The following is an 11,827-nucleotide window of genomic DNA, read 5'->3' as shown; positions in this document are numbered from 1 at the left end:
GTGAGCTCACTGAGGCAGGAAGAGACCTGGGAGGGACTGGGGGCTGCAGATAAGGGATCTGCAGGCCAAGACGGGGCAGATGGAGGGAGGCAGAGGTTTATGCTCCAGATGGCAGAGGAAATTCCAGGGGAGAATCACTGCAGTGGGCTGACACACAAGTCACATTGAGACAGCTGCTCACAATCAACACCCATCCGGAAAGACAATCAGAGGCGCGCGCGCGCACACACACACACACACTCACCAAAAGGCAGATACAAGGAAAAGACAGCCCCTCAGGCATGCATCACCCCAGTCAGAAAGACCAGCCTAGCCCTGGAGGCATGCAGTAGTTAAAGAACTCCCCCTCGGACCTGCATATCCATCTAGAGACAGCTATCTACCCACTGTGTTTCAGATGCCCATGGCGTCCCCCCAAACCCTGCTCCTCTGCCTGCTGGTCCTGGCAGTCATTGAAGGCCAGGGTCGGCAGGCGGCCATCCCAGGCTGCCACTTGCACCGTAAGTAACCTGGGAGCAGAGAACTGGGTGGGAGCAAAGAGCTGATGGACTGGGCTGAGGGGCAGAAAGCACCCTTGAGGGAGCAGTGAGGCTCAGGCAACCATCTACTGTCGCCTGTTTTCCTAGCCTTCAATGTGACGGTGCGAAGTGACCGCAAAGGCACCTGCCAGGGCTCCCATGTGGCACAAGCCTGTGTGGGCCACTGCGAGTCCAGCGCCTTCCCTTCCCGGTACTCTGTGCTGGTGGCCAGTGGTTATCGACATAACATCACCTCCGTCTCTCAGTGCTGCACCATCAGCACCCTGAGGAAGGTGAGGGGGCCCAGTCTGGTGGTGGCTCATCGTGGGTAGGGGAGACAGAGGAGATGGGGTTCTAAGATGGCCCAAGGAAGGGGGCTGGAACAGACACCCACCTCTTCCACAGGTGAAGGTGCACCTGCATTGTGGGGGGGACCGGAGGGAAGAGCTGGAGATCTTCACAGCCAGGGCCTGCCAGTGTGACATGTGTCGCCTCTCACGCTACTAGCCCATCCTTCCCCCGACCCTCCCCTTCGTCAGAGGGTTTGAGGTTGGAGTAGATCCTGTATATCCTGAACCTCATTAAGGACAACAGCTCCAACCCTCTTAAGATTCTGATTGTCACCTCCCGAGAGGTGGGGGTTTCCTGCTTCCTCCCTGCCTCTGCCTGGCTTCCTCACCGGTCCTTCATCATTTCACTTTCCTCTTTGTCCCTACCCCTAAATAAAGCAAGCAGATCTTGAGTTTCTCTCTTTATTAAATCTACCCCCAGCCAGGGAAAGGGGAACAGACCATGGTTACTGTGACCACCATCCCTTGCCCCAGGGCATGGGGAATCTTCTGCCTGTGCCCTCACCCCTCCCCCTGCCCAATAAATAAAAAGGGGACAAGGATGTATAGGGTGAGGGAGGGGAGGAAGGAGGGTGCCCCAGGCCCTGGATAATGTCTGTGTTGCAGATGAGCTGGGGGAGAATAAATAGACCATGGATCCCATGGTGGGGTGAGGAAAGACCTTGTGCTGGCACAAGGTGGGGCAGCCAAGGGGCTGGGTCCCCTTGCCCTAGGCTGGGAGCAGGGGATGGGAACCTGCCTGCAGTCTGCAGCCCAGCTTTGCGGGGCAGAGGCAGATCCCCAATGGCAGCTTCCTGGTCAAGCTTGCCCTGGTCATGCCCTGCCAGGAGGGCCTGAGAGTTCTGTTGCCAGGACCACCATCTCTCCTCCTCTCCTCCTCTCCCTCCCAGTGGAAACTGCTCACACTGGGCCAGGTAGGGAGCCCTCCGAGCCCACTCTGGCAAGGCCAGAAGTTTGTGTGTCTCTCTCTGGGCCTCTGGGTAGAAGGGAGGATGGAGGGACTGACAGCTCTGGGTTTAGCTCTTCCCCTTCTGGGGATTCTCTAGCTCTGACCTCCACTGGTGGCCACCTGGGGTGTAAGCCGCTGGAGTGGGGCCTCTTTGGCCCCTTGGGTCCCCTGTAACCGGCGTAGCCGTAGCTCCTCCAGGCCTTGCCACAGCTCCTGACGTTCCCGAGCCTTTTGCTGCTCCCTGGGGAGAGAGGGTGAGGCAGTTCCGCTACCTGGGGCCCAACCTACAGTCCAGCCTCCCTTGCCGCCACCCAACTCTGCAAAGGGAACCTTTCACTTAGGGGAGAAAGCAGTAAGGAGAGACTGGTCCCAGCCTGTGGTCATGGGGCAGATAGATTAGCCTAGCCCTGAGAGGCCCCAGCTGAAGGGTGGGAGGAGGCGCCATACCTTAGAAGAAGTACTTAGGAGGATAATTGGAGGATACAGGTGAGAGCTGGGCACGGATGGCCCAGCACTTGGCAGGAACGTAGGGAGAGACTTTAAACGTCTGATCAGATGGGATGTGGGTTGCCCTCTTAAGTTCCCTCCAACCATTAGGAACTGGTTCCTGTTTGCTTTTCTCCCCTCTCCCTCCGTGCCCAGCCCCCCAGCACTCACTGCTGCTTTTCCAGCTTGTAGGAGGCTGTGAGCTCATCAAACAGCTTCCCATTCATCTCCATGAAGGTCTTGAGCACATTGTAGATCAGCGATACAATGGTTCTTGGCAGGGTCAAGGGAAGGAGTGAGGAGATGAGAGCAGCTTCGGTTGGGTCCCACCTCCCTCTCCAGCATTCTGCCTTTCCTTGTGTCCCAAACAGAGAATACAGCCCTGAATTCCACAGCACTGCCCTCTTCCTGCTCCTTTCGTCACTCCTCCACCATCTTTGGATGCCTTCCCTGATCCTCTCTAGCTGGGAGTAACCCTAGTTCTGGACTGGTTGGCCCTGCTGCAGCTTTTGTGGGTTAGGTCAAGGCCTGGGCACTCACTGATTCCAGTGCTCCTTGGAGACTTGGTAGAGGGTCCCAAACACAGCAGGCAGCACAGTGTGGCAGTTGTCCTCAATGAGGCTCAGGATATACTCATTGTTCCAGAAATACAGAGCCCGCTCTGCAACCTGGGGCAGCAAGATGAGAGTGAGCACCTGACAGTGGCTTCCCTACATGTGCAAGGCCTGGTATCCATCCCCAACTCAAAACCCAGGGAGCCCTGCCCTCCACACACCCCATCTTCAGGGCTCATCTGACCCACCAGAGGAAGCAACGTGGTAAGGTGAAAAGAGCACTGGATTTGGAGTTCAGCACTCAGGAGTGAATCCCAAGCTCCACTACACACTGGCCACATGACCTTGGGCAAGGCATTTAACCCCTCAGTTTTCAAATCTGTAAAGTGGGGCTAATAATAGCTACCTCCATAGGGCTGTTGTAAGAATCAAATGAGGTATTTAGTAAACCGAAGTGCCAGAATCACTGTGAGGAAAAATTGTTAACCACCAGGTTATGGCTCTTAAGAATGAGAGAAAATCTGCACACACACATGCAGGAGAACATCAGTTACAGCCAGTCTGGATGGTGTGGGGAAGCCTTGCTGGGCTCTAAAGTGGGGCTAATGAAACCTAAGGTCACTAAGAAAGGGGAAAAGTGATGACAACCATCCATCCCATTCATGGCCGTTTCGTAAATGTCCATTTCAGTTTACCAAATGTGTTTATGCTACCATTCCTTCAGTTCTCATCTGTGGAGAGATCACTACAGATGAAGAAGCCCATTCTACAGATGAGGAAGCTTAATCAGACTGAGTTGCTAAGTGATTTGTTCAAGGCTCCTCAGCCAGTGGGAGGCAGATCTGAGGCTAGACCCTAGGTCTCCTGACCCTAAGTCCAGCATCTCTCCATTATCAGACCCAGGAAGGTCCAGAGAAAAATCTAAGGACAGAGGGAGCTATGTTAAGTCAGTTTGCCAACCCTACCAGTCCATACCCTGACTCTCCCCGACCTGTCCCTGCCCCATACCTGGAAATGGGGGCTGGACACACAGCGAGCCACCTGCTTGAAGAGGGGCTCCTGGATCTTCACAAACTGGGAGGGCTCAATGACATCCAGAATCTCTTCCATCTCACCCAGAAACATCACCTGGGGTAGGGGGTAAGGACACAGAGGGCAGCAGTTCCCATCTCCCCTGACGCACATGTGACTGCCCTCTGGAATCTGAGCCCTCCCAACCTCACTCTGATGGACATCAAAGCCCTTCTTCATACCTCCTTCTGGGTGCAGGTTTTTGGCCAGTATTTGAGCAGCCCCCGGATCACCTGTGGGAGTTGAGGCAGAAACAAGTCAGACCTGCAGGGGTGGGGGCCTGCCTGTCCCCCCAGAGGTACTCACATGCTCTGTTAAGGTGGCGTCCTTCTCCAGGAACTGCACCACACAGTATGCCAGCTGCAGGGGTTGGGTGAGAGGTAGGCAGAGAGAATAGGATGGGTCAGCAGGGGACCAGGACAGGACGCCAGACGTTCGCTCATTTACTGTGTCTATTCTCTCATTCACCTAGGGTGTACCAGGCACCGTGTATGGTGTGTGAGGACACAGTGATCTCACAGGGGAAACATTCAGCAAACTAGTCCTTAAAAATTTTACAGAAGTTTCCATAATCGAAATCTGTGTCATGATCTATGGGAATATAGAAGGAGGGGAGCCTAATCCTGCCCAGGGCCGGTCAAGAGGGAGGGGCTGGGAAGTCTTCAGAGAGCTGATGTCTAAGATTGGCCTTAAAGGGCCTCTCTAAGGTAGATGGAACAGAATTAGTAAAGAAAAAGGCGAGAGGGGATCCCATGAGTTCATGCTTTAGTGTGGCTGGAGTCAGAGTGTCAGGCTGACCCTGCAGCCCAGATGGCTTCCCTGACTCTGTCAGGAGCTCTCTGCTGCAGCAGGGGCAGGCCTAGGCCTTACCTGGGCATGAAAGACAGACAGGGATTTGACAGAGTGCAGGGGAATCAGGACCCGAACCAGGAACTGCTTGTGCTCAGTCTTCAGGGGCAGTGCAAAGCCATTGATGATGCTGAGGAGGAGACGGAAGAGATGAGGAGGGTTCAGATGACTGGGCCTCAGTCCCTCCTCCCAGAATCCTGATGCTCCAGCTGAGGCCCAGAGAGAGTCACCTTCCTAAGATCTCCAGCAGCTCAGCCACGCCGTTGAAGTGCTCGAATTCATAGATGAACCTTTGAGAGGAAGAGAAGGATATAGAAGAGCTGAAGGCAATTGGAGCAGACCCAGGCCCCTCTCAGCCATCCTGCCTACCCAGCCCCACCCTGCAGGATCCAACTCTCTCCCAACCCAGAGGCTGTGCTTCCAATACCTCAAACCAGGCCCCACTGAGATCCACATCCACCTCTGTTACATCCAGTGCCACTCTGGGTCCCAGCTGAAACCTCTCTTCAGTGAAGCATTCCAACTCATCTCTTCCTCCCCCAGACCCTAGCCCTCATTACCTGGTCCCCATCCAGTCAGCAGGCACTTTGCCTGAGTCCTTCACTGTTCATGCCAATCAACCAAAAGAATAACAGACACTTACAGTATCTATTCTGTGCTATGTACTTCTCAAAATTATCCCAGGAGGTAGAGCTTATTAGATCCCTTATACAGGTGAAGAAATCAAGGCTCAGCAGTTCAATGAAACTTGCCCCAAAATTAATAAGCAGAGAATCTAATAGACTCTGAGCTCCTGGAGGACAGGGATCACATCCCACCTATTATATAGCTAATAACAATAGAATTAATGTTTCAGATTCCCGGCCTTGGTCCAGGAGCTATACTGAGTGCTTCGGAGGCATTGTCTCATTTCATCTTGATGAGTGTCCCTGGGCTAGTATAGCTATCATTCCCACTTTAGAGATGAGGAAACTAGGAAAGAGCTTAAATAATTTGCCCAAGTCCACCCAAATACTTGAACCAGAACCAAACTCAAACACAGGCCATCTAGCTCAAATGCCAGTCCCAACTATAAGGCCATGTGGGTCTCTGATGTCATTTGGGCATTGGTGCTCAATACACATTTGCAGAAGGAATCTCTTTCTTTGGGTCCTTGTAGCCTGGCACAATGAGGGTCAAAAGATTTAGATCCTAGGCCCCCTGAACGGATCTGGTCCCTACAAGCCACTTCAGCTTTGGTCTCTATTTCCTCATCTATAAGATGGAAATAAATACCCTTTCTCTGCTGATCTCACAGTATTTCTATAAGCAATATTATGTAATACATTGCCCAGGAAAACTTTGGTAAACCAGTGTTCCACAGGTTCCCCCCGCCCAGGAGCCTTTTCCTCCATCTTCCCACAGCTCTCTCCCTCCCTCCCCAGGTCTCAGATGGGCAGGCCACAGGCACCCACCGGAGGAAGATGTGGCTGCACTGTTTGCGGATGTAGGCCCGGAGCCCCAGGAACTTGCCATAGACCCGGTGCAAGATGGTCTTGAGGTACTCACGCTCTCGGGGGTCCTCGCTATCAAATAGCTCCAGGAGCTGTGGGACCCGGGATCAGGGGTTAGGAAAGAGGCCAAGTCAGGTTGCTTCCATCCTATCCCCACACCCCTCAGAGAGCCTACCCTGCCCCCTGGTACCACCCAGCCTGGGCTCCCTACTTCACCATCAGGACAAACTTTTGATCCACATATCTCTTGGCCACGGAGGGCTGGAAGTCTGGGCTCTCCAAGAAACGCAGGAAAAACTCATAGACCAGCTGGGGGAGGGGACAGATGAAAAGGTGAGTTAAGAACAGCCTTCCCTACTCACCCTGCCCTATGGCCCTCATCCAACAGTCCAGGATCTAAGAAGACCCGCTCCCAGCTCCTCGGATCTCTTCTGAAACTCAGATCCCTATCTTCCCCAGCCCTTATACCTGAAGATGTGGCCATGAAGGCTCAAGATTGGGCTCATCCTCTTCAGGGTCAAATTCAGGGTTCTCACTGGGTGGCAGGGTCCGGAAGATATTCACTGAGATCTGAGGGGGAAGAGTCAGGATTCTTTAAAGAAGAGCCCTCGAAGGCAGAAGCCAGGGCATCCGTCATCCAAAGTTTAATGGGCCTCAGCACCTGCCCCAGCAAGCAGTTCACTCCTTGGCAATCATTACCTGAACACCTAGTTCGTGGAAGACCTGGGCCAGGGGATAGGGACCCAGGGGTGGATGAGATACACCCTGCCCTCTATCAGGTACAGTCCAGAGGGAAGACAAGATAGAAAGTGGTAAGATCTATGGACATTCTAAACAGCAAAAAGGAGATTTCTAGCTTGGGCACTGAGAGAGGCTTCACGGAAGAGGCAGCACCTGAGCCAGGCCATGGCGATAGGGATGTGTGTGTGGTGGGGGTATATGCCAGGCCTCAGGAGAGCATAAGCCAAAGTGCGGGGTGGGACAGGCCCAGGAGGCACTGAGTGACCTACACTGGCTGGATGCTGGGCAGCAGTGGGGCTGGGGTGTGTGAGGAAGATGCAGGCCTTGAGCCCAGCCCAAGAATAAAGGTTTATTCTCTGCCCAGGGGCCCCAAAGGCAGGTGGAGGGTTCCCATGCCCACCAAGACCTCCCCTAGAGGCTAAATGCCAGTGCTCACCATGCGAATGATGTCTGGGTAGACAGGCTCAATGAGAACCCCCCGAGTGCTCCCCACACACTCCACCAGTTCATTGAGTGCCGCCCGCTTCACCTCCTTCCCCTTGAGGTCGGCCACACAGTCCAAGAAGTCAAACATCACCCCACACTGGGCCAGCTTCCGGCTCAGCAGCTCATGCAGCTCAGAGGCTGGAACATCTGGAGAGGAAGGAGGGGCTGAGCCTGGGCCCCAGCTGCCAGAGCTCCGGGTAGGGGCGGGCCCTCCTTATCCCTAGGGCAGCCTCCTCTGCCCCAGACCCCATCTTCTGTGCCATCTTCCACTACTTGCCAAGAGGAAATAACTTCTGGCCCATCCTCCATTCTTACACAGTACAATAACTTCATCTCTTCATCCTAACCCAGGCTCAGAGCTTGATAGCCTGATTTTAAAGCAAGGTAGCAGACCCCAGATGCCTGGGCTTTCCACAGGTGCCCCGAACAGCCACTGCTTCCTTCTCATAGGTGGCACTCTATTCCAAGAGCCAGAAGTGGGGAGAAGAGCGAAGACCAAGGATCTCTAGGGTGCCCTCAACCTCAGCCAGTAAGGTCCCAGAGGTGGGGGGGATTACACGGTGATTGTAGGGAGCCATGTTAAGCACCTGCTCCAGGACCCTGGCAGCAGCTGGGCTGCTAGTGGCCTCCTGGAACCCAGGCTGTAGGCCCCACCCTTGGCCCTGGTCTGCCCCTCAGGGTGGCGCCACCTCCAGATGCCCCACCTCCAAGGATGACAGACCAGTCAGGCCATGCGTCAGCAGAGAGGGCTAGAGGGCTGGGGGCTGGGGGTCAGCTCAGATAGTGGAGTCCCTGGGCTGGAAGGGACCATCCAAACTCCGTCTGATCACAGCTACCAGCTGCTTCTCACTACCCCACCCCCAAGCCTCACTTGCCCACTCCAGGACTCAGGTACCCTCCCAGTCAGCAGCTGGGCTCACCTTTGAGCAGGGGCAGTGGAGTGAGTTCTTGCTGGTTGCTCTGATAGCGGAACTGAGAGGAGCTATGGGACCGCCGGGGCCGGGCCCTGCGGAGGGAACGACGGGAGAAACCGTCCACCTTGTCGGGTGGAGGCACAGGGGACAGCCCCGGTGAAGAGGGGCTGGTGGGGGTGCTTGCAGGGGGCAGCTTCGTCTCCATGGCAGCCAGGCAGCAGGTCAAGCCTTCAGAGCCCCTGCGGTTCCCGATGGGCCTGGAGGATGCTGAGTGAGGCTGGGCTGACTAACTTGGGCCCATCCTGCGCAGTTGCGGAGGGGGACAACCACAGTCCTGGGACCCCCCCCCCAGGGCTTTCGGCAACAGCCCAGTCCTGGGGGGCAAGCACGGTAGAGAGGATGATGGCTCAGATCTCAGGTCCTTCCTGGGCTTCCGAAGATTCCCTCCCTGGCTCTTTGGAAAAAGAAGTCAGAGCTGAGAGGTCAGCAAGAAAGAGACAGACAGACCCTGTCAGTTCTTTCAGGACAGCGTGTGGGTCTGCCGCTGAGTGCCCAAGTCTTCTTTCCCTTATCCCCTTGCCCAGACTCTAAATAGAGGTGCAACCCCCTCCCATACGAGACATGTTCCTCCCTTCTCTCAGACTGAAAGGCCCCAGGCTCCAAAACAGCCCCTCTCGAAATAGGGCCTCTCCCCCAAGCCAGGCCCTACCTAGAATGGGGTCCTCGTTTTTCACCCCTATCTCCTAAAAGAATGGGGCCCCGGTCCTACTCTACTAATCCGGGTCACCTGGGACCTCCCCAAGAATGGGGCCCCTAACCCCATACCACCCCCCTTCTAGAACCCGGCATTCTCCCCCACCTCAGTTTCTCCTTCCTCGCCCCCAAATCTCATCTGCCCCTGGGTTGGGGGGACACTCACTTCTAAGAAGCCCAGACTTTGGTTGCTGACCCCCAGAGGCTGCCGGTGGGGAGGGAGGAGGCTGCTCAGGGCTCCTTAGCTGCGGTTCTGTTCGGGGCAGCAGCACTGGGCGGCGGCGCTCCTGGGTTCTCTCTCCGGCTCCGGGGGGCCCGGAGCATACCCCCGACTCAGCCCGGGGTCGGGGCGCGAGCGCCCGGCGGGCTCTGGGCTGGCTCGGGCAGCGCTTAGACCTCTCCTCAAGTCGTGGGACCTGACCCGCGCGGCGCTGCGGGAGCCCCGGCTCTGTGCGCACCGGCACCCGCCGCCCAGCTGCTCACGATGACATCAAGTCACCTCCCCCCGCCGGCCCGCACCTCCCCGCGGGTTTGGGGGGCGGGGAAGGGGGGCTGCGTCAGAAATTTCCCGCCCAGGTAGTTGGGAGATGTAGTCCCAGCACCGCTTAAAGCGGGCTGCCAAAGGGGTAATTCCTGCGGGTACCCGGGGACAAGACTGAAGCAGAGTGGGACGGGATCCAAATGGGGCTGGGCTCCTGGGTTCTGGAAGGGAGACTGCATGGGAAGAGAGGAAGAATCAGGAGTCGGCTGAGGAAGCTGGGGGTGATGCCAGGATTATGGCAGGAAAGAGGCCCAATCCTATGTCAGGCCCAGAGATTTGGCCTGCGCCAACTGTGCCCCTGGCATTCCACCCCTAAGGGAACCCCACACCCACCTGAGAACAGGTGGACACTTTAGAACCCCGGTAGAAACCAGCACTGGACTAGTTAACAGTCTGCAGTGAGCCAGTGCCTGCTGGGAGGGGTGTGGTGCCCCCAAGGCTGCTGGGAAATGCAGTCCCTCCTCAGGCCTGCAGTCCCCCTCCCATCCCTTGCTGTGTATGGTGACATCATGGTCTGGGTTTAAAGGGCCAGTCTAGGAGTAGCAAAGCATCAGAGCAGGAGGTGCTTCCTGGTGTAACCACCCTACTCCAGGCAAGCTGGCCTCCCTGGATGGAACTCCCAGCCCCTCTCGGCCCTAAGGTGTGTTAGTAGGGACTTTTGTTCAAAACCCTGCTGCAGGGTATCCAAGGCACCGGTAGAATTCCAGGGGTTTAGCATTCCTGCCAAAAGTTCCCAACCTGCAATCCTGGGCCCCCTTCCTAGCACTCTGGACCCCAATACCCTTCATTCTCCTGGACTCTGTCCCCTGTACTATAATGTGAAATGTCCACCCAGACGTTTTGCCTGGATGAGCAACTGGTCCATGTGAGCATCAGGAGTGGTCAATGAGACCTGGCAACGAAGTCAAGGAGGGGCCCTTTTCAGAGTTTCCATACCCTGCCTTCAGTCTTGTTGACCACTCGATGCCCCAGTAGAACCACCCAGCCACCTTCCTTGCTGCAGGGAAAGCCTGGGTGCCCAAGAAGTGCCCACCTGCTGGAGCAATAAAAAAACAAAAGCCACAGCTTAGCCAGGCTGAGATCTATGACCAAACCCCCTGCTTGACAGGCCTTGTCCATCTTGGCCCTGGTGTCTTCATTTGTTAAATGAAAACCCATAATCTCCTCCTTGCCCATCTTCCAGGCTCAGGAGATGAAGCCTCTCCCATACTCCTACAGAAAAAGCTAGGGTAGGGCAGGCCCACCAAGCCTTCTACAACCAGGTATGGACCCTGAGGTCCAGAGAGAAGTGCTTTGCCCAAGGTTACATAGTCTGTTATCAAAAGCTGGGACCAAGGTACAGTTTCCTACCTCCCAGTCTAAGTCAAGAGGACACCAGCTCCAACCTCCCACCCCAGGCCCCTAAGGGCTGGTGCCCTGGTCCCTGAGGATCTCCAGGCCAGGCTGGCCATGGAGGATTTGTGCTTTGTACAAAGCAGTTGCTTGGTTTGAGGACTGGGGCACTAAAGGGTGGAGGACAGACATAAGACTTCCTGTAAGAAGTGGCTTTTTTCTTAATGATCATATTTTACTATCTGTTTGTTTATTTATTTATTTATTATCTTTCAATATATTTTTATTGAAGTATAGTCAGTTTACAATGTTATGTCATTATCTGGTGTACAGCACAATACTTCAGTCATATAGGAACATGTGTATATTCGTTTTCATATTCTTTTTAACCGTAAGTTACTACAAGATACTGAATATAATTCCCTGTGCTATACAGTAGAAACTTGTTTATCGGATTTTCTGAGAATCCTCCTGTATTTTGAAATGAGAGACACTCTGCCAGAGTTCAGTAGGTGTTCTGTGCAATTCAATGGGTTTGTAGATGTAATTCTTGGTGTATTTGTGGAAGAGGGCGAGCTGTGAGTCTCTCTGCTCCACCATCTTGGCTCAACCCCTAGAAGTGGCCTTTGAAGTGGGTCTCAGAATAGAAACAATGTCACCTGGGGGACAGAGAGTTAAAAATTTTTAAATCATCTTTATTGAGATAGAATTCACATATTATAAAATTCACCCATTTTCATGTTATTGTTTAATGAGTATAGAATTTCAGTTTTGCAAGATGAAAAAGTTC

The 11,827-nt window shown here is 54.6% G+C and overlaps 2 protein-coding genes across 4 annotated transcripts in view; one reads left to right on the top strand and one right to left on the bottom strand.

Annotated features, from left to right (window-relative positions):
• Positions 1–1,176, top strand: part of GPHA2 (glycoprotein hormone subunit alpha 2) — a 29,574-nt gene extending 28,398 nt beyond the window's left edge. For both annotated transcript variants that reach the window (XM_032489760.1, XM_032489759.1), the window contains 3 exons: positions 398–500; positions 627–811; positions 924–1,176. In XM_032489760.1, coding sequence (XP_032345651.1) covers positions 398–500; positions 627–811; positions 924–1,025 — 390 coding nt within the window. In that variant the 3' untranslated portion in view covers positions 1,026–1,176. The remainder of the gene's footprint in view (positions 1–397; positions 501–626; positions 812–923) is intronic.
• Positions 1,177–1,256: 80 nt separating this feature from the next.
• PPP2R5B (protein phosphatase 2 regulatory subunit B'beta) lies at positions 1,257–10,094 on the bottom strand. 2 transcript variants are annotated; one of them, XM_032489756.1, is made up of 14 exons: positions 9,331–10,094; positions 8,418–8,865; positions 7,448–7,644; positions 6,739–6,840; positions 6,487–6,579; positions 6,232–6,362; positions 5,008–5,067; positions 4,799–4,907; positions 4,235–4,288; positions 4,111–4,161; positions 3,866–3,985; positions 2,844–2,971; positions 2,475–2,576; positions 1,257–2,058 (listed from the first exon to the last, which is right to left on the bottom strand). In XM_032489756.1, the coding sequence occupies exons 2-14, from the start codon at positions 8,614–8,616 to the stop codon at positions 1,911–1,913; spliced, it is 1,494 nt and encodes a 497-aa protein (XP_032345647.1). In that variant the 5' UTR covers positions 8,617–8,865; positions 9,331–10,094; the 3' UTR covers positions 1,257–1,910. The 2 variants fall into 2 exon arrangements, with proteins under 2 accessions (XP_032345647.1, XP_032345648.1); XM_032489757.1 differs by having other exon boundaries at positions 8,418–8,503; positions 9,331–10,092.
• Positions 10,095–11,827: the final 1,733 nt, after the last annotated feature.

This window comes from Camelus ferus, chromosome 10 (genome assembly GCF_009834535.1).
Source record: "Camelus ferus isolate YT-003-E chromosome 10, BCGSAC_Cfer_1.0, whole genome shotgun sequence".
Classification (NCBI taxonomy): Eukaryota; Metazoa; Chordata; class Mammalia; order Artiodactyla; family Camelidae; genus Camelus; species Camelus ferus.
The sequence above is the reverse complement of the archived record's forward strand: the minus strand, read 5'-3'. Positions and strand labels throughout refer to the sequence as shown.

Bases quoted from the DNA above. Each gene is read 5' to 3' on its own strand.
- PPP2R5B (XM_032489756.1), bottom strand. From the start codon at position 8,616: ATGGAGACGAAGCTGCCCCCTGCAAGCACCCCCACCAGCCCCTCTTCA. The intron at 6,363-6,486 runs GTGAAGTAGGGA...CGGGTCCCACAG, and splicing joins ATCAAAAGTTTGTCCTGATG to CTCCTGGAGCTATTTGATAG. The intron at 2,059-2,474 runs GTGAGTGCTGGG...CTCTCTCCCCAG, and splicing joins TACAAGCTGGAAAAGCAGCA to GGAGCAGCAAAAGGCTCGGG.